The sequence below is a fragment of the Mus caroli genome, unplaced genomic scaffold, assembly GCF_978045245.1.
Source record: "Mus caroli unplaced genomic scaffold, Mus_caroli_1 scaffold_3, whole genome shotgun sequence".
Lineage (NCBI taxonomy): Eukaryota > Metazoa > Chordata > Mammalia > Rodentia > Muridae > Mus > Mus caroli.
This window is the reverse complement of record NW_028227258.1, coordinates 60,436,174-60,458,878: the sequence shown is the minus strand read 5'-3', so window position 1 is coordinate 60,458,878 and position 22,705 is coordinate 60,436,174. Positions and strand designations below refer to the sequence as shown.

Below are 22,705 nucleotides of genomic sequence, written 5' to 3'. Positions count from 1 at the left end.
AGAGTATAGTCCTATCATCCCTTCATATGGGGCCAGAAAACAGAAGTCGGTGATCTTAAAAGAAAAAAATAGTTGAAACTGTTAAGCAAAAGGAAGAAATTGTTCAACCTGACTAGTAATATGTAGAGGCAATTCAAAATGTCGTTTCTCACCCTGAGAATTAGAGAGAACTTGCAAGTAAGTATTGTCAGCAGAGATGAATTGAAAATATAAAAGCTGTGTCCATCGACCCAGTGATTCTAGTCCTGAGACTTTCTAAGAAAATACTCCCAAGAGGCGATGTAGCTGTAAATCCTGTAACTGCTGAGTGTGGAGTCCTCACTGGAGGGACAGCTGAGCCCATGAGCTAAACAGAGCTCCCCAGTCAGCATTCTCGGGGCAGCACTAAGTGCTCAGTACATTGTTACAAAAGAAAAGGGCGTAAACAGGGCATGTTGGGGTACCTGGAACAGGCAGGGGGAGTGGATATGATACACTGATTATATGTATGAAATTACCAAAGAACAGACCAAAGATATTCTATTATAATCTGTATATATATATATATATATTCCCCAAAACAACAATTCCATTACAAAATAACTACAGAAAATAAGTTGTGACTGACCCATGTGTATTAGCCATAGTAAACATAGCACAGTTAAAACTGAGACAGTACGTGCAACATTAGGACTATAATTCCCCGTAGCTGATTATTCACAAGTAGAATGTTCTGGGACCCTTAAGGAATATGATTCTAAGATGCTACAGGTACGCATGCACATACACACGATTAAAAATACAATTAATCTTTTTCTTAAGAAGGGGGTTTTCCTGTTTTGAGGAGAATTTGTCTTCCACGGGTTTTTCTTACTGACCAGCCCTATAAATAACAATAGAATAACTTAAAGATAGAGAATTTGAAGCCAAAAGGAGTGTCCTAGTTTGCTTAAGTGTAATAGTAAAAAAATGGATAAAAAGAACAAAGAGCTAGTCTGATAAGAAGAACAGTGGGAATATTAGGGGTAAACTTATTCACAAAGAGGAAAAATTCATCTGGTAAGAATTATGCTGTCTGATTCTGCATGTAGCTCTTTGTGTTCTTGATAGTCTGTGTGACATGCACTCTTACCATCAGCAGTGTGACTGACATCAACAAGAACACATAACCCTGCATTTGATTTTGCTGAGTAGCATTCCAGATATTATGATATGTCGTTTTGTATCTTAAAAAATGAGACTTATTGTGAGGTTTAAGCATTAACAAAGCAACTGTTCTTAATGTCCTCCCCTGCCTACTGTGCCTGCAGTTTGTCTCTAATCCATGTTAATGCCAAGGACTGTGCTGAGGAGGAATTGGAAAACAGCCTGGTTGATTAATCCCTTCAGTTGGTGTAACTTAGCTCCCTCTTTGCAGTTGTTTACAGCCGAAACCCTGGGTCACATCAGCCCAGTGCTTGGGTTATATTTCTCATTTCATTTTTAGTGTCTCTCTTAGATTTCTTAAAATAGAATACATCCCTAACCAAACAGGGTCATATTAGATCATCTTCGAGTTCTAGAAGCGTTACCCACTGTGTTACCAGCCACCCACAAAGGCCGCCACGCCACTTCATTCAGATAAGCATTAAAAGTGCTAAGAAAATGAGCTTCTGTGAGAGCATGGAAGGAGGGGCTGCACACATCGGGTGCTCTGTGGCTTGCCCTGAGTCTGTCTGATCAACAACGTAGAGATCTTGATGGAATGCAAACAGAAACTTCAAGAATTAGAGATTTTATCAAAATGATAAGAAGTACTAAACCTTAGTTCTAAATGTTTTGACACCATTGTCCTAGATAGGAGAAACCTGGTAGCTGATCCAAGAGCTTTTCCTGGTATCTGAAGATTTATTTCAGAGGCCAGAGGTTAATTTTCCTCTTTCTTAGAGCATCACAGAAAAGGACTATGCCACAGCCTTTGAGAGTCACTAAATGCTGGGATTCACTTTCTGAGAGAACTTGTTCTCACCAACCTGCTCTTTCCGACAACAACTCCAGGAAGTTGTAGATTAATCTTACGGGAGGGGCTTCCTATCTTGACCTCTGTGGAGTGAACTCCTGTGAAAAGTTTTTTTGTTCTTTCTCTCAGGCCCTCTTGTATTTTATCCATGTAATGGATCACATTGCTGTGAAGGAGTATGTACTGGTGTATTTTCACACACTGACCAGCGACTACAATCACCTGGACTCCGACTTCCTGAAGAAACTCTACGATGTGGTTGACATCAAGTTAGTTCTTTTTGGAAATTGTTTAGATAGTTTTTACCTCTATATTTTTAACACTAAGCAGTAGCAGACATTTGTAAATATTTCTGAAAGGACATTTTCTGTGACAAAGATTTTTATCATAGACATTAGAGACTTTAATTATTAGAAGTCCTGGTTTTGTAGTAAATAAAACTCATTTGTAATCTTCTCGCTTTGGCCACTTTGGAAGAGGTTTGGTGTCAGAGCCAGTCTTTGTGTATAAAATAATGGAAGTACAGCCTTGGTTGCTGTGGTGTGTTAGTATAGTACATATCTGAGTATACTTATCGACATTATTTAACTTGATCCTGTAGCCAGTGAGTCTGTTGGGAGAGATACTAGTAGCAGGTTCAAGGAAACTTACCCCTGTGGTTATACATAGAAATAGAAACTGGACATAAACTCACAGGCAAAGGTTTTCATTGGGACAAGAAGAGGAGAGGAGCAAGAGGGAACTCAGGCTGTCCACTGACAGAAAAGAGCAGGCATTTATGGGGGCTGCGGGGAGAATTTGAGGCTGATTAGTCATGAAGACTGAATCTTATTATATTTCTTTCTGTGGTTTAACTGGACTTTCCCATGTAAGATAGGATCATCTGTCCTTGTCTCTGGAACTATCCTGACTTTACCCTGTACCTAGAGAAGCTTTCCCTGTGGCAGGGGATGAGGGGCAGACACAGTCCATACATTGTTAACAAGGTTGACAAGGGAGGAGAGACACTGCATATAATGGACTTTATGGCACTGGAGCCTGTCGTTAGTCCCATTCGCTGTCCCTGTGTCTTTTAATGTTTCTATACCGGAAGGTAGAAGAAAAAAGCAGTATTGGTTATTTATTGCCCAAGGTATCACAATTTTAATACAGAATTTAGATTTAATAGACTATTGACTTGCTGCTAGAAATTTTTCATTAAATTATGCTTACCTTGCTATAAGGATTTTCTGGGTGATACATTTCCTAAATAAAAAGATTATTCTATCCTCTTGGTTGGTATTTTATTTGTAGCATCACAGTATCTTTATTGGTTAGGTTGAAAAACCATTATACAGTTAGGGAACAAAGAAGGTAAATTACCATAAATTTCCATTGCCTTCCACCCACCATTAAATCTCATCTTAATTAGCAATACTAATGCTTTCATTAGCTAACAGACACTTATTTAATGTGCTTTAAAGTATTTTATAATGAAGCTGTACTCCATTGTATACCTACTCCTGTTTCTAGCTAGCCCTTCAACTGACACAGCCCTCAGCTAGTATAATTCTCCTGCTAGTTCTCTGAAGTCCTTTACAATTGACATCTTATGACTCACTGGTGATTATTAAACTACTGGACAACAAAATCTTAAGATGTACCTCCTAAAACATGCTTGGGGTAGTTGGCTGAGGCCCAGGTCAGGTTCTAGGCGTTTCCTCTTGATCATCAGGTTATCAGAACAGTGGCTCGGACTAAGTATAAACTACAAAGCTTTCATAGACTTTCCAGATCAGGCAGTAACATGACTATAACTTTTACTTTCTAACTTTTACTACAACTTTAGTGATTTCAAGGTGACTTAATTATATATATTTGAGTTCAGAGGCTCCATCATGGTATAAAAAAATAATGTATAATTTTTTAAAAGTATAATTGGTTTTGTTCTTCCTTGAGGTAGCTCTTTCACAGTAAGAGGCAGCAATTAGTGCTTCATTTAAAATGGGCAGTTTAAATAATGAAATGTTCATTTAATTATTTTTGACATTTTACCCCAAAGTCGGTATAATAGCTGCTACTGCTTTAAAGGTATTTTTCTCAGTGTGAATATATTTATATACTCAGGTAAAAGTGTTGATTGCCTGCAGTAATGAGTAGTTCTAATTGTTACTTATGCTGACTCTTTGTTTGTTTTGATTAGATACAAGAGGAATTTGAAGGCTGTTTATTTCGTTCATCCAACATTCCGTTCAAAGGTACAGTGTTTGTGTTTTTACTAAGTCCCAGACTTACACGCACTGCATGCTCAGGATGCTGGAACTGAGGACTGGTTTACTGTTCTCATTGGCTGACCTGTTGTTCCTTGTGTCTGCTGTGTCTGCCTCTGGTATCCTGAACAACCCTGTCAGCCACAGCTTCCCAGTCTTTACCTTCTTGGACTTCTTATTCATTGAGCCATGCTGTTAGCCTAGAATCCACTCTCTGCCCTCTGCTATGGCTAACCCTTACTTGTCTTTCACATCTCAGTTCAATAATCGCTTTCTGTGGGTCTGAGCCCTTGCTGCCTGATCCTGTAGCTAGCGGATAGACCCTCCCACATGTCACTTACGGTGTCATAGGTTTTGATCACTGTGATGATTTCATTCTAAGTACACATTTAATTTCCTGCCTTCATGTGTGAACCTGTGGGGGCTTGAATATAGCTATTTTACTCACAACTATTTCTTTAGTGCTTGTTCCTTCACCTTTACCTCATCAAGAAATCTAGCCCTTATGTCATACTTCTTGCTTCCTATGTCCAGTCATGCCCACACTCCACCTCTCCATCCATTCTAGTAACTGCCTACCATAAATGATAGCCTCTTACTCTTTCATCATGCCTGCTGATAAAACTCAGATGAGAGAAAGTCTGATTACTATGCAAAGCCTTAATGGAGGAATCCTAGCGCTCGCTGGTTTGCAGGCTTCACTGCTACAGCTCTTCATAGGGGTAAAGTGTCTCAGGTGGCACTTCATTCTCCACAAGCCCCCTCTTACTGGCTCCTCCTCCACAGATTGCCTTGCCTCATCCGTACCAAAAGCATAAGGCATTAGCATAAGGAAAGGAACTCTGTGCCTCCCCTCCCTCTTCATCCTGTCACTTGCCACCTGTGGCTTTCCTTTTCAGTGTCATAGAAATGTGTTCCTTCTTAACAAAGGACAGTTGGTTTCTCTGCCGTGTTCCAGTTTCCATAGTAGTAATAACTAATAGGGTTAACAATTGTTTTAAGTATTTCCTTCATATACTTTCTTCCTGCATTATCATTGTTTATAGAGGACTGTATTATAGAACATTCCAAACCTCTTTAAAGAAATTAGCATCTTTTTCCCACTTGACTGGATCTAAAGCACCAACTTACTTCCCCCACCTTCCTTCCTTCATTTTTCTCAACTTCATGTCCACGATCACCTCTTAAATATGCTCCACCTGTCATTTAATACAGTGCACTTCCCTGTCTTCATGTTACCTGTCTGGGTTTATTTGAAGCTAACTTTGCCTGGTGTCTTTCCTGCTTGTAGCTGCCCTTTCTCTGTTGCCTTTTGTACAGGCTGCCTCTGCTAATCCTTTGAGCCTCAGTGCTCCTGAGTCTCCTGTCCTCACCTTCCATTCTGTACCTTATTTGTCCCCGTGTTTACCTAACCTTCAAGACACATGCAGTGCCTCATGCTGTGGTTGGGCAGTCGCAAGCCTGACGTTTAGGAGCAGGGTTTCAGGGGACCTAGGTTCTAATCTCTGTTCTATCAGTCTGTTTTGCTGTCTTGGGTAAGTGGTATTATCTTTTATACTATAGGAGTGATGCCTGCCTCACAGTGCACTCAGAAAGATGAAGTGAGTTAGCACACCAGAACTTCTTAAAACAGTTCTTAACACAGACGCTCACACTGCCATCACCTTGGAACTGTCTCACACAGGCATCCGTTCAGTGTGGGCTTGCTGCACAGGCTGCAGACCAGGGGCTGTCGTGCCAGCTAACACTGCCATCACCTTGGAACTGTCTCACATAGGCATCCGTTCAGTGTGGGCTTGCTGCACAGGCTGCAGACCAGGGGCTGTCGTGCCAGCTAACACTGCCATCACCTTGGAACTGTCTCCATAGGCATCCGTTCAGTGTGGGCTTGCTGCACAGGCTGCAGACCAGGGGCTGTCGTGCCAGCTAACACTGCCATCACCTTGGAGCTGTCTCACATAGGCATCCGTTCAGTGTGGGCTTGCTGCACAGGCTGCAGACCAGGGGCTGTCGTGCCAGCTAACACTGCCATCACCTTGGAGCTGTCTCACATAGGCATCCGTTCAGTGTGGGCTTGCTGCACAGGCTGCAGACCAGGGCTGTCGTGCCAGCTAACACTGCCATCACCTTGGAGCTGTCTCACACAGGCATCCGTTCAGTGTGGGCTTGCTGCACAGGCTGCAGACCAGGGCTGTCGTGCTACGTTGCCATGATCTTTTGGAGTAGGAAAATAAGAGTAAGGTCCATATAGAATAACATCCCATAGAAATTTTAGTAAGTCAGAGCTATCAGTGGGATGTTTCTAAAAGGGAGATAAGATTAAGAAGTTATAAAACCATCACTGCTCTACCTTCCATTCGGCTCACGTCCTTTCCAAGCCATTCTGCCCAACATGGCATTACATTATTGCTGGTTAACTTACTGTTTCCTCAATAATGCTTACCAGTAGGTAGAATGCAGGCTAGCAAACTTAAGCCTCAGGAGAATATTTGGGTGCAACATGTGAACTGTAACTTCTTGACTTAAGTTCTATGACCCTGTATTCTTGGCTTTGCATTTTTTAGTAATTAGGTGGAAAAAAAATCTCTAGCATTCACTGAAATACCTGAATTATGTTTTCCAAAAACTGTTAATTTTCTTAAGTTTCTTATCATAGTAGATAATAAATAGCTAAACTGAACCTTAATGTGTATTTTTTGGCTGATGCTATAAGCAATTGAAAATTTAAAGCTGGCCGGGCGTGGTGGCGCACGCCTTTAATCCCAGCACTCGGGAGGCAGAGGCAGGTGGATTTCTGAGTTCGAGGCCAGCCTGGTCTACAAAGTGAGTTCCAGGACAGCCAGAGCTATACAGAGAAACCCTGTCTCGAAACACCCCCCCCCAAAAAAAAAAAAAAATTAAAGCTGAGCCATATAAAACTAAACTGGAGGAGGGGTGTTCTTGGGTCTTGGGACCATTTAACTGACTTTCCACTTCTGTCTGCTTTGAATAATTTGGGGGACTGACACCTGCGGAATATAAAAGGAAGGCATGATGAGAGAGACTGGCAGGTTGTGGTTTTCTTCTGCAGATGGTATGCTCAAGGTCTGCCTGTGTTTCCCAGTGCTGCCTGCTCCTCCTTTTCCACCAACACCCTACCATGTCAGTGTGGTATAGCTGCTCACTTAAGAGTCCCATCAAGCAACTGGATAACAAAAGGAACCTTAAAAAATCATACAAATGTGACTTCATTAGGTAGATGGAGAAACTGAGCCCAAGAAATGAGTGGGGCTTATGAAGGAGTAGTGCTAAAGTAAGCTGCTTGCTCAGTCTTTGAGCAAGCACTAGGCTCCACCTAGACAGATGCTGGGCATCAGACTATGAGTGGGGCTTATGAAGGAGTAGTGCTAAAGTAAGCTGCTTGCTCAGTCTTTGAGCAAGCACTGGGCTCCACCTAGACAGATGCTGGGCATCAGACTATGAGTGGGGCTTATGAAGGAGTAGTGCTAAAGTAAGCTGCTTGCTCATTCTTTGAGCAAGCACTAGGCTCCACCTAGACAGATGCTGGGCATCAGACTATGAGTGGGGCTTATGAAGGAGTAGTGCTAAAGTAAGCTGCTTGCTCAGTCTTTGAGCAAGCACTGGGCTCCACTTAGACAGATGCTGGGCATCAGACTATGAGTGGGGCTTATGAAGGAGTAGTGCTAAAGTAAGCTGCTTGCTCAGTCTTTGAGCAAGCACTGGGCTCCACCTAGACAGATGCTGGCCATCAGACTATGAGTGGGGCTTATGAAGGAGTAGTGCTAAAGTAAGCTGCTTGCTCATTCTTTGAGCAAGCACTGGGCTCCACCTAGACAGATGCTGGGCATCAGACTATGAGTGGGGCTTATGAAGGAGTAGTGCTAAAGTAAGCTGCTTGCTCATTCTTTGAGCAAGCACTGGGCTCCACCTAGACAGATGCTGGGCATCAGACTATGAGTGGGGCTTATGAAGGAGTAGTGCTAAAGTAAGCTGCTTGCTCAGTCTTTGAGCAAGCACTGGGCTCCACCTAGACAGATGCTGGGCATCAGACTATGAGTGGGGCTTATGAAGGAGTAGTGCTAAAGTAAGCTGCTTGCTCAGTCTTTGAGCAAGCACTAGGCTCCACTTAGACAGATGCTGGGCATCAGACTATGAGTGGGGCTTATGAAGGAGTAGTGCTACAGTAAGCTGCTTGCTCAGTCTTTGAGCAAGCACTGGGCTCCACCTAGACAGATGCTGGGCATCAGACTATGAGTGGGGCTTATGAAGGAGTAGTGCTAAAGTAAGCTGCTTGCTCAGTCTTTGAGCAAGCACTGGGCTCCACTTAGACAGATGCTGGGCATCAGACTATGAGTGGGGCTTATGAAGGAGTAGTGCTAAAGTAAGCTGCTTGCTCATTCTTTGAGCAAGCACTGGGCTCCACCTAGACAGATGCTGGCCATCAGACTATGAGTGGGGCTTATGAAGGAGTAGTGCTAAAGTAAGCTGCTTGCTCATTCTTTGAGCAAGCACTGGGCTCCACCTAGACAGATGCTGGGCATCAGACTATGAGTGGGGCTTATGAAGGAGTAGTGCTAAAGTAAGCTGCTTGCTCAGTCTTTGAGCAAGCACTGGGCTCCACCTAGACAGATGCTGGGCATCAGACTATGAGTGGGGCTTATGAAGGAGTAGTGCTAAAGTAAGCTGCTTGCTCATTCTTTGAGCAAGCACTGAGCTCCACCTAGACAGATGCTGGGCATCAGACTATGGATATGATGTGGTTCTTCATTACTAGAGCATCAGCTGATGCAATCCAGGATGTTCATGGTTATGCAGTAGGAGGAAGGAACAGATGCAGTTGGACCACTTAGAAGGAATGTCCTTTTGCAGCTTTGGGTGGAAGTGAGCCAAGGAGATCTTCAGTTAGGACACCAGACAGTTAAAGATGTGAGGCTAAAGATGTCAGAGCTGAAGCAGGTCATGTAAAAAGATTTAATGTAATTTCCACACAGCATCTTAGTTCCACAAATTTGCAAAACTACTTGCATAGAATAGATATTTCCTTGGGAGCATTCAATATATGTAGCAAGTTTGCCTTAGGTAGTTATTATTAAGTTATTTGTTTGTTTGTTTGTTTTAATAATTTAGCTACTTTTCTAACATCTAAGCCTTCAGAAGAAAGGTTAACACACAGTTACTGTGTCACTGATGGTCCAGTGAAGTTCTTCCTGTAACGCAGACACCGACGTGGGGTTAATTCCTATACATCGTCTCTTTATAGCTACTAAAGTTTACCAACTATGACTGTGATGAGTTTTCAAACTGGTAACTAGAAATTTTTCCTAATGTAGTTTATACAAGTTTGTTTCAAGAAAGGGTATGTGATAGCATATGTTTAAACACATTGATTTTGATATGTAATTCCTTCATTGTTCAAACTGCTTGATTCTAACTTTGCATAGTGTCTCTTCTATTCCCTATCAACCCCTCCCAGTAAACTTAAAAACCAGGAGGAAGGAGAATCCAGATAGAATATAGAATTTGGAGGCTGTGGATTAGCCATCAGTCACATGGCAGACATAAATAGTGGCCCAGGCTACAAAGGCCATCATGAAGTAGGCCTTAGTGTTCAAGTGCTTGAACACAACTGTATACTTCACTCTAGGATTGGCTCTGAGGAACCAGAGCGATTGCAGAAATATATGTAACTGAGAGGTACTAGGAAGCTCTCAGGTCTCTGCAAGTGAGATTTAAACAGGAGAACAGAAGAATTCACAGAAGGAACAGCCTAGAACAGTATGGAGATAACCCTGTCCCAACTTAAAAGCTAGAATAGGATTTACGTAGTGATAACCTAGTGTTGTCTGTTACAAGTAAGTTTGAAGGAAGTATGTCATATGAGGAGCTTAAGAGGTGTCAGAGGGTGGGAAGAGTTGCTGAAGAATGTGAGAGTGTATCAAAGAGAAGTTGATAAAAATGATGCATGAATGGAAGCACCCAAAGCCAGGGATCTTCCCAGGACTTTAATACTGTTTTGGATATATGCTGAAGTCCACTAAAAGCCCATGTGTATCTGCTAGCACCTTTTGTAAATGGGGATAGCAACATCACACCTACCTCATTGGACTGTTGCATAACCTGTTGATAAGAATTCAGATAGGTAAACAATACATAAGTTGTAGCTATTACCCACCTTGGTATCAAAAATACCACTAGCTACCAGAAACTTTGTTTTTTCCACTCTAACACACCCTTGCACAGTATTTTGTTAAGTGATTTAAACAAAGGTGAGATACAGTGGCTGTCTGCCTTAAAACAGTCAAAGCATATAACTAAAGCTGGTGGCTTTCATTCGCATACATGTCTGTAATGCACTTACACCGTCTTCATTCCCCATCATTTCTCTTAGCCTTCCTGTCCCATTCCCAGGAAGCCACCTTCTATCCTAATGTCCTTTTTTTCCCTTCTATATATGGATTCTACAAATGACAGAAAACAAGTAATGGTGAATTTTCTGTGTGGCTTATTTTCCTTACATCATAATCTCCATTTTCATCCATTTTCTGTAATTGGCATAATCTCATTCTTCTTTATAGCCAAAGAAAAAGTCCATTGTATATGTATAGACACACACACTACTTTGACTGACTTCCACAGAAACCATATGGCAGTTATCAAGTGAAAATATCTTAGTTTCAAATTATTGGAAACAAAAACAACTTTACAGTCTATTAAGCTACTGTACCAAAACATTCATTATTGTGTCAAATAATGCAGAAGCCTTTTTTCAGACAGTATATTTCCATCATATTCTTTTCCCCTCCCAGATCATCCACCTGCCCAACCTTGTGCTCCTGTCTTCCTCCTTCCTTCCCTCCCTCCCCCTCTGACATAAAAATTAAAGCAGATGACAATCAAACAAAAATAACAAAACAAGAAGTGCACAAAGCTGTGGAGTCCATTTTGTGTTGGCCAGTTGCTCCTGGCATGGGGCCTGCGCTGGAGTGCCAGGCACCCAGTGACCTCCATTTGTCCTTCCCCAGCAGGTATGAACCGCACACAGCTCAGTCAACAGTCAGAAGCACGTGTTGTCAGCATGCTGTACATGTAGGCGTCTATCTGCACACACTGAGCCATGCTCTGTGAAACATCCTCCTCTTAGAGCCCCAATGATGATGCTGTTCTTTCTTTTTTATAAATGTTCCTTGTAATCCATGAAACTATTATGCAACTCACTAATGAACTACAAACTGCACTTTGTACAGTTTCAAATATTTTGAAATTACAGTTTTAACTAGCACAAAATTTCAAAATTGTTTCTATTCTTAATGATGGCTATTGGCTTAAATTATTTTTCTCTCCTATTAATCAGGTCTCAACATGGTTTTTCACCACCTTTTCTGTCTCAGGACTGAAGGACAAGATCCACCATGTAGACAGCCTGCAGCAGCTCTTCTCTGCCATATCACCAGAGCAGATAGACTTTCCTCCTTTTGTCCTTGAATATGACGCGAGGGTAAGTGCCTGTCCTCCTTTGCCTGGTGTAGTATGCATGTGTGCCGCAGCAGCAGGTGTGAGCATATGGGTGTGTCACGGAGTGGCAGGTGTGAGCATTTGTGTTTCATGCTACATGCCTACCATGGAAGCTGCTTCACAGAGCTTTTGTCTCATTACATACAGATACACTCCCGTATGTTCAGTATGTTGAGACAGCGTATATCACACAACAATCCCTGTGAGCATCTGTCTGTAAGCGTGCTGCAGAGCAACAGCCATGAGCTTTGGAGTAATCATTTAGCATGTTTTCACACAATAACCTTAGGAAACATCCTTGTCCCAGGAGGGTTTTCCCCAACTCAACATTTTAGAAAAAAAAAAAAAATTCCCAGTCATGAATTTAGAACTGGTCCTTAGTCATGTGGACAGTTTCTGTCACATGGAAGACATCTCTTAAGATTGGAGGCTTCATAGCTATGTGAACAGGCAAACTGGCTGGTGTCCATTTGCAGCATTGACATTAAGTCGGTAGCCTCTTCCCTGTTACAAGTCGAATTTTCTTTATTCTTTAAGAATGTTTTTTAATGTATCTCCCATGTTAGTGTTGTTATTCACAGGTATATTCATAGATCTGTTCTGAAGCATTAATCTCATGACTTCTCTTGAACGTCATTGCAGTTCTTTTCTACTGTGTGTATTCACAGTGTCACCTTTATATATATATATATATTTTTAGTTGAGACTCTTTGCCAGAAGTTAACCAAGCGCCTTGTCTAACTGCTGCTGATTCCGTACCTTTGGCCACGACATACTGAGCTTTAAGTACTCTCCCCTAATTATTGGGCTACGTGTACATTTCCCTCTAAGGTTTCTCCAGCTTCAGTGATGACGTCTGTTCCCCTATGTGGAAAGCAAGTATTTACTGTGTCCTAATGGCTAATAAAATTCCACATTTGGCTGTTGTGCAGAAAGGATTTGGAGCAGCTGGATCATAGAATAAAGGTTATGCAGTGTATGGGATGGGAGGAAGCTCCATCCATCTGAATTTACTTGACTATGCCGAAGTAAGAACCGACCCCCTTATTTGCCTTTGAACTACATGTGTCATGCTTGAATTAATAGCAGGAAATGTAACAGGCACAAAAGAACATTTGATACCCAGAATTTGAATGACATTTCAAAGCTAATATCTAAATGTATCATTTTTCTCCACAAATACAGAAAGATTACTCCACCAGACTCGCTTTCTTTTGCCTAAGTGTTTTTAGGTTTCTGTTGTTTTGAATATATCAAAAAGAACACATTGTCAGGATCAGTAAAAAGAAAGTATAACTTCTAAACTAACCAATGACTCCTTAAACCATCTCTCTCTACCTATGGTGGAGTTTCCTAGGATGCAGATAGAATACTCTCTGTCTGTGAAGACAGAGACAGGAATAAAAGTGAGGAGTGGGGGATGAGGAGACGGTGTTTGGAGACAGACAGAGAGCTTGTCATGACATATGGCCACTGTGCATGCCGCATACATGACAGTCAGTGGGGAGTGTTCTGCACGGGAGCTGCCATTACCTCCAGTGCAGAGACCAGTGTGGAGAGAGCGAGAACATGATGAAAAGAGAGGCAAGTCTACAGAAAGGCTTCAGCCTCAGCTGAGACCAGAGAGCAGCCATGTTGCTGGGGGGGGGGGGGTTGGGGGGTGGGGAGGGGAGCTAGGCTTTGAAGATAGGAGCTGTGATCTTTGGAGACTAAGTAGCTATGGGAGATGAAGCAGAAAGCAATTGTTGTGATGGCTGGTGTTTCCATTGCCCCAGAGAAGCAATGCGAGGTGAGGGAAAGTCTTGAGGAACTTGGGAACTCAGGTCCTATGTTTGTGACACAGTAGTTTATGGGATGTGTAACTGAGATACCAGGAGGTGGTTGAATACTGATTTGTAATGAACATGATACAGTAGTAGTGGCATACTTTATCATGCTTAGTTGTGTCTCACACTGGATAGCACAAAATAGGTCCTTTATTTGGTAAAGGGCTGAATTGGTGTTGATTTGTATCACATTTCAGTGGACTTGAAAAACAGTTTCTAAGACTTGTCATTTAGAAAGCCAACAGTTTCTTTGAAAAGTAGTTGAAAGATAATTTTTATCTAGATGGTAATAATACCAAGGCAACCTCCAGAGAAGAGCAAGTCAGCACTCTTACAAATAAACCCCGAGTATGCCATCTGACTGCTGAGGACTCGATAAATTGCTATGATTGTTTCCAGAAATGGAGAAGCTAGGCGATGGCTCAGCAGTCTCCTGTTGAGTGTGAAGTGCATATAGGAAGCTCTGTTTCATGCCACTGCATATCCGCCATGTGCCTCTTAGTTTGCCACAAAAATCATTGCAAAGATGAAACTCTTTAGAAAGAGGACCCTTGCAGTGGTGAGGGTTTTCCTCTGCTGTTCAGAATAGATTTCTCTTTGGGGATATGTTTCTCAGGGCATTCATTCCTGCATATTAAAAATACAGAACTGACTGCTTAGATAACAGGTATAATAAACATGCTAAAATGCAAAATGTGTATTTCCCCAAGTATCCAGAAATATAGCCAATTCTGAGATTTGTTTCTATTTCTTTTTCCCCCAATGCCTGGTCAGATTTGTTTATTATCAGAAAGTCTCCTTAGGTGTCCCTTTGAGTTCCTGGTTATGACACCAGGATCTGCTCCTGCTCAGAGCATGTGCTCAGAAAAACAGTAGAGCTTCCACTCATTTCGACTCTGATAATGCTAAATTGCCCACTAGGCTAACGCCCAGGTCTCGTCAGTGTTCCCTGTGGCTGTAAGGTAAATGCCATGGAGGAGGCTACTTTCTGCTTCTCCCTCCTCGCTCCAGCCGTTGTCTTATGTTGATTATAAGCATTTTCAGTTTGTGGCTTACTGAAAACCAAGTTCTTACTAAAGAAATACTTTTCCTAAAAATGAGAGTCCAGTCTTACACCTCATAAATCTTATCTAGGATCCTCCTGTCATAAGTTAATTGCTTTGTTTTTATTACGATTACCCAAAGTGGGGGCCAAAGAATTTCTCCTTATACCAGTTTTGTTGCTTTCTGCATTTGACATTATGTTTCTGGCATTTACTTCTCCATCTTGACGTGGAGCTAAATGGCCTGAGAACTGTAATTGTTACAAGTCTTGTCACTTGGGCGTGTCATGAAGATGCCAAACAGTGACAGCTACTAAATCCTTGAGAAGCTATTTTTATTGTTCCATAATTAACCTAAGAATCAGCAATCTTAAGGTAACACCATCTAACGAGAGTCCAGTGCCAAGACAGTGGTGTCTCGAAGTTTGGACTCAGCCGCTTACTTGTGAGGCACTTTAGTTGAACTATATAGTCTTTGTGCCCTTCATTTTCCTTGTCAGTAAGAAGAGAATGTGACCTCTTTCCTGGTAGCATGTGAGAACTTAAGGGATAGTGAAGACAAGGAGCTGTAACTAGTCCAGCACCCCGAGTGTTGAATAGGTGGCATTGTTATTAGGGTACATTGCCATTCTTGCGGCTTCTACCTTATACAGGCTCTGACACACTCCATTGGAACAGGTGACTGAGGTCTGCTCCATGCTGCATGCATGCCAGCCATTTCCAATGCACTTTTCCATTTATTACAAGCCCCTTTCTTTGGCACATGCTGTTAATTTGTGTTGTTACCTAATGTTCTCCTATTTTTTCTCTACACAGGAAAATGGGCCTTATTTTGCATCTTATCCTCCATCACCAGATTTGTGACCTGCGCCTTCCCAGTGCTTCTCGGTCACAGGATTCCATTTCACCACAACTCGCCACCTATCGGAGTGATGTTCATTTTTGCTGTACAGATCCAGAGAGCTTTTGTCCCCACCTCTCTGGTATTTTTTTATTGACTATATATTTTCTGGCACATAAACAATCTAAAACTGGTAGGCCATTCTGAACTGCATACATTTTAAATTTGTATATTTGTATCAAATGGAAATGCTCATTTTTAGAGCATTAATAGAAACTGGGGATCAACTTTTGAGTGTCTCCAGTTTCCTAAAGGACACTGGACTCTGTCACACAGGACACCGTTGCTCACATCATCTCTTACAGTGCACGCTTCCGGACTCCGTTACACAGGCCACCACCATTGTTCATAGCATCTCTTAAACAGTGCACGCTCTCTCTGTGTATTTAAGTGTTTCTCAAAATATATAGAACCAATGTATGCTAAACGGATGCATCGTTCCCTCAGATCCTGGCTTTAATACCATTTACATTTTATACAGTCGATCTGATTATATTATAGAATTGTCCATGACCAAGAATATTGAAATGTGTATGATCAAAACTGTAAAAACCTTCAACAACATAGAATTGGCAGATTGTTGGCACAAGCTACAGCTGAGCTGTACGTGCTTCTTGGGTTGTCTACTTTGTTCCTATTGACACTGTTCTGATCTCAGTGTGGAGAGCATGAGACTGTATCTTCAACTGTCTTCTTTAATCATGTGACTCGTGACTCGTCTCTTTACCAAAAGAATGTTTGTGCTACCAGCACTCCTAAGTAAAGACCATTTCCCAGGACTCCATCCCTGACCACATTGCTGTCTTCTCAGAGTCATCAATGATTGTGTTGGTTCATTATCGCTTGAGTAGCCTACATCAGTATGTTGGGAGTATGTAACAGTACACAAATCCAAGGACCAGAAAATTCACTTTTCACAAAACATTTGCCATTCAGGCTCTGTGTGTGCCTTAGTGAGTGAAATTTAGAATTACACAACCTACCTCAGAGGTAACATAAAGATAGGATTTAGAAAGAACTTGGCTGTTCCGGGATGCAGAGGATTGAGGGAAGTGGGGTGTGTGCAGCAGAGTGTCTTCATTCAGTTCTCAATGGGTTAATGGGAATAAATATATGTAAAGGAATTCTATAAGGTGTTCTATGATCTTTAGCACCTTTTTGAATGACTGACTGGTGTTTGGGGGTGGGTCACAAAAAGAAAATCCCACCCAGACCCTCTGACCATTTCCTGCTTTGTACAGATTTTCTTTTGGCTCTCCTACAATGCTGCCATTTAACAAGAGACATCTGTTACTCGTTTTAAAGATTTCTTCTTGAATTAAGGTCAAAGCATTATTGTTTCCATGTGGCTGTCTTTATAGGCTTCTTGGTACTCACACCCACCCACCTCCATCCCCTTCACTGTATCATGCATGTTTGCAGTTGAGAGAAGAAAAAGTAAGAACTGAAAGAGATGGTAAAGCAGGGCCCTAGCAGGGTCCTGCCAGCCCACCCAGGGTCCCAGTCTGCTGCCCAAGCACTCTTCAGGAGAGGGAAGGAAGCATGCCTCTCTTCACCTTTAAGAGGGAGCCCTCCCAGTGATCATTTTATGTTGCTTCGTATAAACAAGAAGTGGTTCACATTTCTTGGATAGGTGTCCTTGTTAGATATCAAAGCCACTGCTAGTTCTGTCTACCTACATGGGAAGGACTGCCTGATATGTTCTAGGTCATCGAGACAACCAGTCAGATGTCAGGTGTAAACTTGCTTTCATGACTCCTTTAACCCTCTCATCCTTAGAGGGTCTGGTATTTTAAGTTCCTCCCATACAGCAATTAGTGTGTCATTTGATCTGAGGCATTGCTTACTAGAAGCAGCAATAGCAATGCACCTGCTCCGCTGATGCTGGACTTAGCTACCGAGAACTGACGTCTGGCCTAAACCATTGCCGCTCTGTATAACAGAAACTGTAAGTTACCTTGCTATTTGAACAGAAGAAATTTTATATGAACAATGTCTGTATTTTTTCAGACAGACTCACATTCAGGCTGGCCCTAGACTTGTGACCCTCTGTCTCAATCTCTAGAGTGCTAGGATTATAAATACATGCTGTGATACCCAGATCTCTGCAAGTTGCAATTTATGGTATGCAATATTTTTCAATGAATGTTCTTTTTTTATACCTGTAAGAATCTCTATTTGCTTATATTCTAGCCTAATTAACACAATTGGAGTGGAAAGATGGTAAAAGACTATTTTGTAATGTATGTAAGGATGACTAAAGAAAGGTAAGGGCCAGTGTGGGGCTATTCATGCTTTCATAATTGATTGCTTCTTAGAGGGGAGGCAGCATGGCCTTGGTATTGAAATAAGTAAGTAACCTGTCATGTATGTGTGTTCTGTCAAAGGTTTGGATAGCCTGGAGAACACAGGAGGTTTTCAAGAGTGTATCAGAGAAGAATGGGATGACTGGATGGCGATCCTTAAGACTTGGTGTTAACCCAGAGCACCAACAAGTCTTTAGTCCAATTAAACCTTGGTTATGCTGAGCATTAGCTGAATTGCTAAAGGCACAATATAGAAATTACTAGCTTATTAACTGACATAGGCAAACAAGGTAGAATTTGTAATGGAAATACATTTGCTTCAGCTCATTCTTGAGTTTTTCTGACTCACACATATCCAAGATTCTGGACCATAAAATGACCTCTCGAGAGGGGTTGAGTGGACTAGGTTGTTATGGAAAGTGGTTCATTGTTAAAGGTTTCTTTACTGTGTCTCTCTGGTTTCATTGTGAGAGGGTCTATTATATTTGCTTTTTCAGAGGAACCCATTTGTAGTATTTTAAGAGCAATCAGGATTTTTATTTTGTATATCCCCAAGATCAAAGGAACATACATAAGGAAAATGGATATAGGTGTTTTGTTTGTTTGTTTGTTTGTTTGTTTTAATAAGTTTCTGAAAGTCTAAAACGAATAAAGTATCCTTCCAAAGAAGGTTAAGTATAAACACCCTAGCTAAAGAAAAAAGTAAGTCTGCCTATATCTTCCTGGGTTTTTATTTGTTTGCTTTTATTGAAAAATAGAATTGTAGGGATGGGCTTATAACTCCATGGTAGAGCAGTCACATAACACACACAAGAGCCTGGAATCTACCCCCAGCACCAGGAAAATCAATAGATATTGAGAAAGTAATGCTTTTATTTTTCCTTTGTAACAGTTATCAGGAAAGTGATAAAATATACTCTTCAACACAAGCTAAAAATCATTCTTTATTTTCATAATATGCATATATGCATAGTTTCAATTAGTTGGCATATAAATAGAAATTAGAATTTCAGGAGTTGGATAAAGAAAAAGTCTAGCTGTGGAATCCCTACATCGTGGTATTAAAGACCAAAGGTGCCACAAGGTAGCCTGGAGACTCCTCTGATTGGACTTAAGGGACTTTCCAGTTAGAGTTTATACGCTACCACCCCACCTCTGGTACCAGATACTGACCCCAGAGCCTTGCATGCTGGCCACACACTACACCACTGAGCCATACTGCCAGCCTCAGTGTCCTCATAGTCATCGTAAGCAACATGTAGGAAAATGTTTTCTCTGTACCATCTCTGATGCAGCCTCCAAGCTTACAGTTAGTTCTGGGTTTGTAATTGCATGAAACCTTAAAGCTGGAGACTCATTGTAGAAGTCTAGAAAGACCCAAGATCAAAACAACATATACTTCAAGATCCCCCACCCCCACCCCTTGCTGTTTTCATAAAGGCGAGGAAGACCATCACTCACTCTCACTGTCTTAACCTGCCCAGGACCCAACATCACATCTGAGATTACGGTTTTAACAGATAAGTTGGAGTGAGGTGCGTATGTATGTATGATCTAAGTCATGATCTAAGCCAAGTGGTGATAAGGGTTTCTTAATAGATTTAAGAAATGCAGTGTATAAGCAGATTTATGCATATGTGTGTATGCGTATAAATGTAGATAGTCTGCTTTTATATTCTTTGACTATGGCTTGCGTGATTCATGTGTAAAAGCAGAGCAATAAGAGTGTTGACACTTTAGTTTACCTTAAACAGGTGGTGTGGTCGTTTTGATATCAGTGGCTCTCATCAGTTAACTTTTGTTCTAAGATTAGCTGTTGGATTCAAGAAGAAGAGAATATTCTCTACATGAATTATACTAATACAACATAACTGTTGAGTATGGTTGATACTGGCTCAAACAGTAAAAACAGCCGTCACATCACAAAACTTTTATAATTCGTTTTGCTAACATGAGTGTACAGTTATTTTAGCTGAGCCAGGACTCGTTTACACCAGATCGCTCTTGCTAAAACATTCAAGAGCTTTCCATATGAGTGATTTAAATTGCTGTTGGCCAGAGGATGCTTAAAATCATTTTAACAGGATTTTAAAACTTGTTTGTTGAGAATGCTACTGTGGACACTCTTGTCTTTTAAAATGTTTTAGCCCTTCCTGTGGAGTGGTTGGGTCCCCTTCAGATAGGGTCTCAGTCTTTACAAATAGAGCCTGTGAAGGCCAGTAGTGAGAATTACTGTGTTTGTGCTGCGGAGATGGCTCAGCAGTTTAGAGCACTGACTGCTCTTCCAAAGGTCCTGAGTTCAAATCCCAGTAACCACATGGTGGCTCACAACCATCCCTAATGAAATCTGACGCCCTCTTCTGGTGTGTCTGAAGACAGCTACAGTGAACTACATATAATAATAAATGAATCTTGAGGCCGGAGCCAGCAGAAGTTCTGAGTTCAATTCCCAGCAACCATATGATGGCTCACAACCATCTGTACAGCTACAGTGTATTCATACATAAAAATAGATAAATCTTTAAAAAAAAAACTACTGTGTTTACATCGAATCAACAGGACAACTTTGCTATTTGTTTTATTGTCATCATTATTACTATTACTGTGTTCTTCTTTATTGTGGCTTTGATTGCATTTGTGCTTTGATAGTTTCACATATGTATTAAAGTGCATTCTGGTTACTATAGCCCAACCCCCAATTGCTCTCCCACCCTTGTCAGCCCCCACTCCTCACAGTTCACTTTCAAGCATTCTCCCTCCATCCCTCCCTCTCCCCCTCTCCCACTCTCCCCCCTGATCCCCGAGTTTCACTGGGGTCATCTTTGTGACCATGGATTTGGGACTATTTACTGTAGTCTGGTAAGTGAGTCCTTGGTCAGTATAGAACTTAAGACAATGACAGCCCCTCCTCCAGCATCTTAGCTCCTCAGTTTTCACTTTTTATATTTATATATCTAAATTATATTCATAAACATAAAATTAGTTACATTTCTTATGCATGGATAAAGCAAGTTCACAGATTTGGCAGAGAAGCACTCATGAAGTTTTAGAATAATGTTAACAAATGCTGCAGGTAAGTCGTTTTTGTCACAAGTCATGTGACTATGGTCTAAGCACACAAGTCACCCTGCAGGTGCTGCCCATAGGCTGCGTGCGATTTCGTCTCCACCCCCAGATGCATCCTTCCCTAGTGTGTCAGCCTGCTTTATATAATTGAACACAGAGTGATTGAAAGTTTTTATCTTATAAACTTTCACACATTTATTACAAAATTAGTGATGCTTTTATAGACAAGGAAATGAGTGAAGAACACTCTGTGTGTTGATACTTATACAAAAAGAGTTTATGTAAGGGTTGGCATGCCAAGCTGTGGTACACTAAGGAGACATTAGGAGCAGAGCACCCAATCTGAACATTATTGCTGTGTTACATAGTTAGTACCTGTTGGGTTCTTCTGCCACTGATGAGATGCTCTAACAAAAACAACTTAAAGGAACAAGGGCCTTAGTAGCTCACAGCTCAGGCTGTAAGCTGTCACAGCAAGGAAGTAGAGCTGCAGAGCTGCAGAGCTTTAAGCAGTGGGCTGCATCTCCATGATCGGGAAACAGACGAATGTATGCATGCTGGTGTTAGCTGGCTTTCTAGTCTTTTTATAGATAAAGCATTTACTGAGATTATTTAATTTGCAAGTATTTTTTTTTAATTACCTTAATCCCTTTTTAAAGTCCTGTCTTTTTCCCCATCCCAGTCTGCCCTCCCATCTCCAAGAGGATGTCCCCACCCACCCATTCACCCCGAGAGGCCTCCCTGGGGCCTCAAGTCTCTTGAGGGTTAGGTGCATCTTTTCTCACTGAGGCCAGACCAGACAGTCCTCTGCTGTATATGTGTCAGAGGCCTCATACCAGCTAGTGTATGCTGCCTGGTTGGTGATCCAGTGTCAGAGCTCTTACGGGTCAGGGTTAGTTGAGATTGCTGGTCTTCCTATGGGGTCTCCCTCCTCCTCAGCTTCTTCCAGCCTTTCTCTAATTCAACCATAGGTGTCTCCAACTTCAGTCCAATGGTTGGGTGTGTGTATCTGCATCTGTCTCAGTCAGCTGCTTGTTGGGCCTCTCAGAGAACAACCATGCTAGGCTCCTGTCTGTAAGCATACCATAGCATCAGTAATAGTGTCAGGCCTTGGAGCCTCCCCTCAAGATGGATCCCAAGTTGGACTGGTCACTGGACCTTCTTTCCCTTAGTCTCTTCTCCATTTTTGTCCCTGCAGGTCTTTTAGACAGGAACAATTCTGGGTCAGAGTTTTTGACTGAAATGGCAACCCCATCCCTCCACTTGATACCTTGTCTTTCTACTGGTGGTGAACTCTACAAGTTCTTCTCAGCCATTCAAGATCCCTCTGTTGTGAATTCTCTGTTTTGTTCTATGCCCCACTTTTGATTGAGTTGTTTGGTTTTTTTGAAGGTTTGCTTTTTGAATTCTTTATATATTTTGGATGTTAGCCCTTTGTCAGAGGCAGGGTTAGTGAAGACTTTTCCCCAATCTGTAAGTTGCTGGTTTGTCTTATTAACTATATCCTATGCCTCACGGAAGCTTTCTACTTTCATGAGGTCCCATTTATCAATTCTTGATCTTAGAGCCTGAGCCATTGAAGTTGTTCAGGAAGTTTCCCCCTGTGCCCATGAATTCAAGGCTCTTTCCCACTTTCTCTTTTATTAGATTCAGTGTATCTGGTTTTATGTTGAGGTCCTTGATCCACTTGGACTTGAACTCTGTGCAAGGTGACAAATATGGATCTATTTTCATTTTTCTACATACAGACAACCAGTTAGACCAGCACTATTTATTGAAGGTGTTTTCTTTTTTCCATTGTATCTTTATAGAAATTTTTATAAA

At 41.6% G+C, this 22,705-nt stretch overlaps 1 protein-coding gene across 2 annotated transcripts in view; it reads left to right on the top strand.

Moving 5' to 3' along the window:
- The window catches only part of Gdap2 (ganglioside induced differentiation associated protein 2), a 44,303-nt gene extending 28,003 nt beyond the window's left edge, over positions 1–16,300 (top strand). For both annotated transcript variants that reach the window (XM_021158458.2, XM_021158459.3), the window contains 4 exons: positions 2,108–2,247; positions 4,161–4,215; positions 11,579–11,722; positions 15,425–16,300. In XM_021158458.2, coding sequence (XP_021014117.1) covers positions 2,108–2,247; positions 4,161–4,215; positions 11,579–11,722; positions 15,425–15,472 — 387 coding nt within the window. In that variant the 3' untranslated portion in view covers positions 15,473–16,300. The remainder of the gene's footprint in view (positions 1–2,107; positions 2,248–4,160; positions 4,216–11,578; positions 11,723–15,424) is intronic.
- Positions 16,301–22,705: the final 6,405 nt, after the last annotated feature.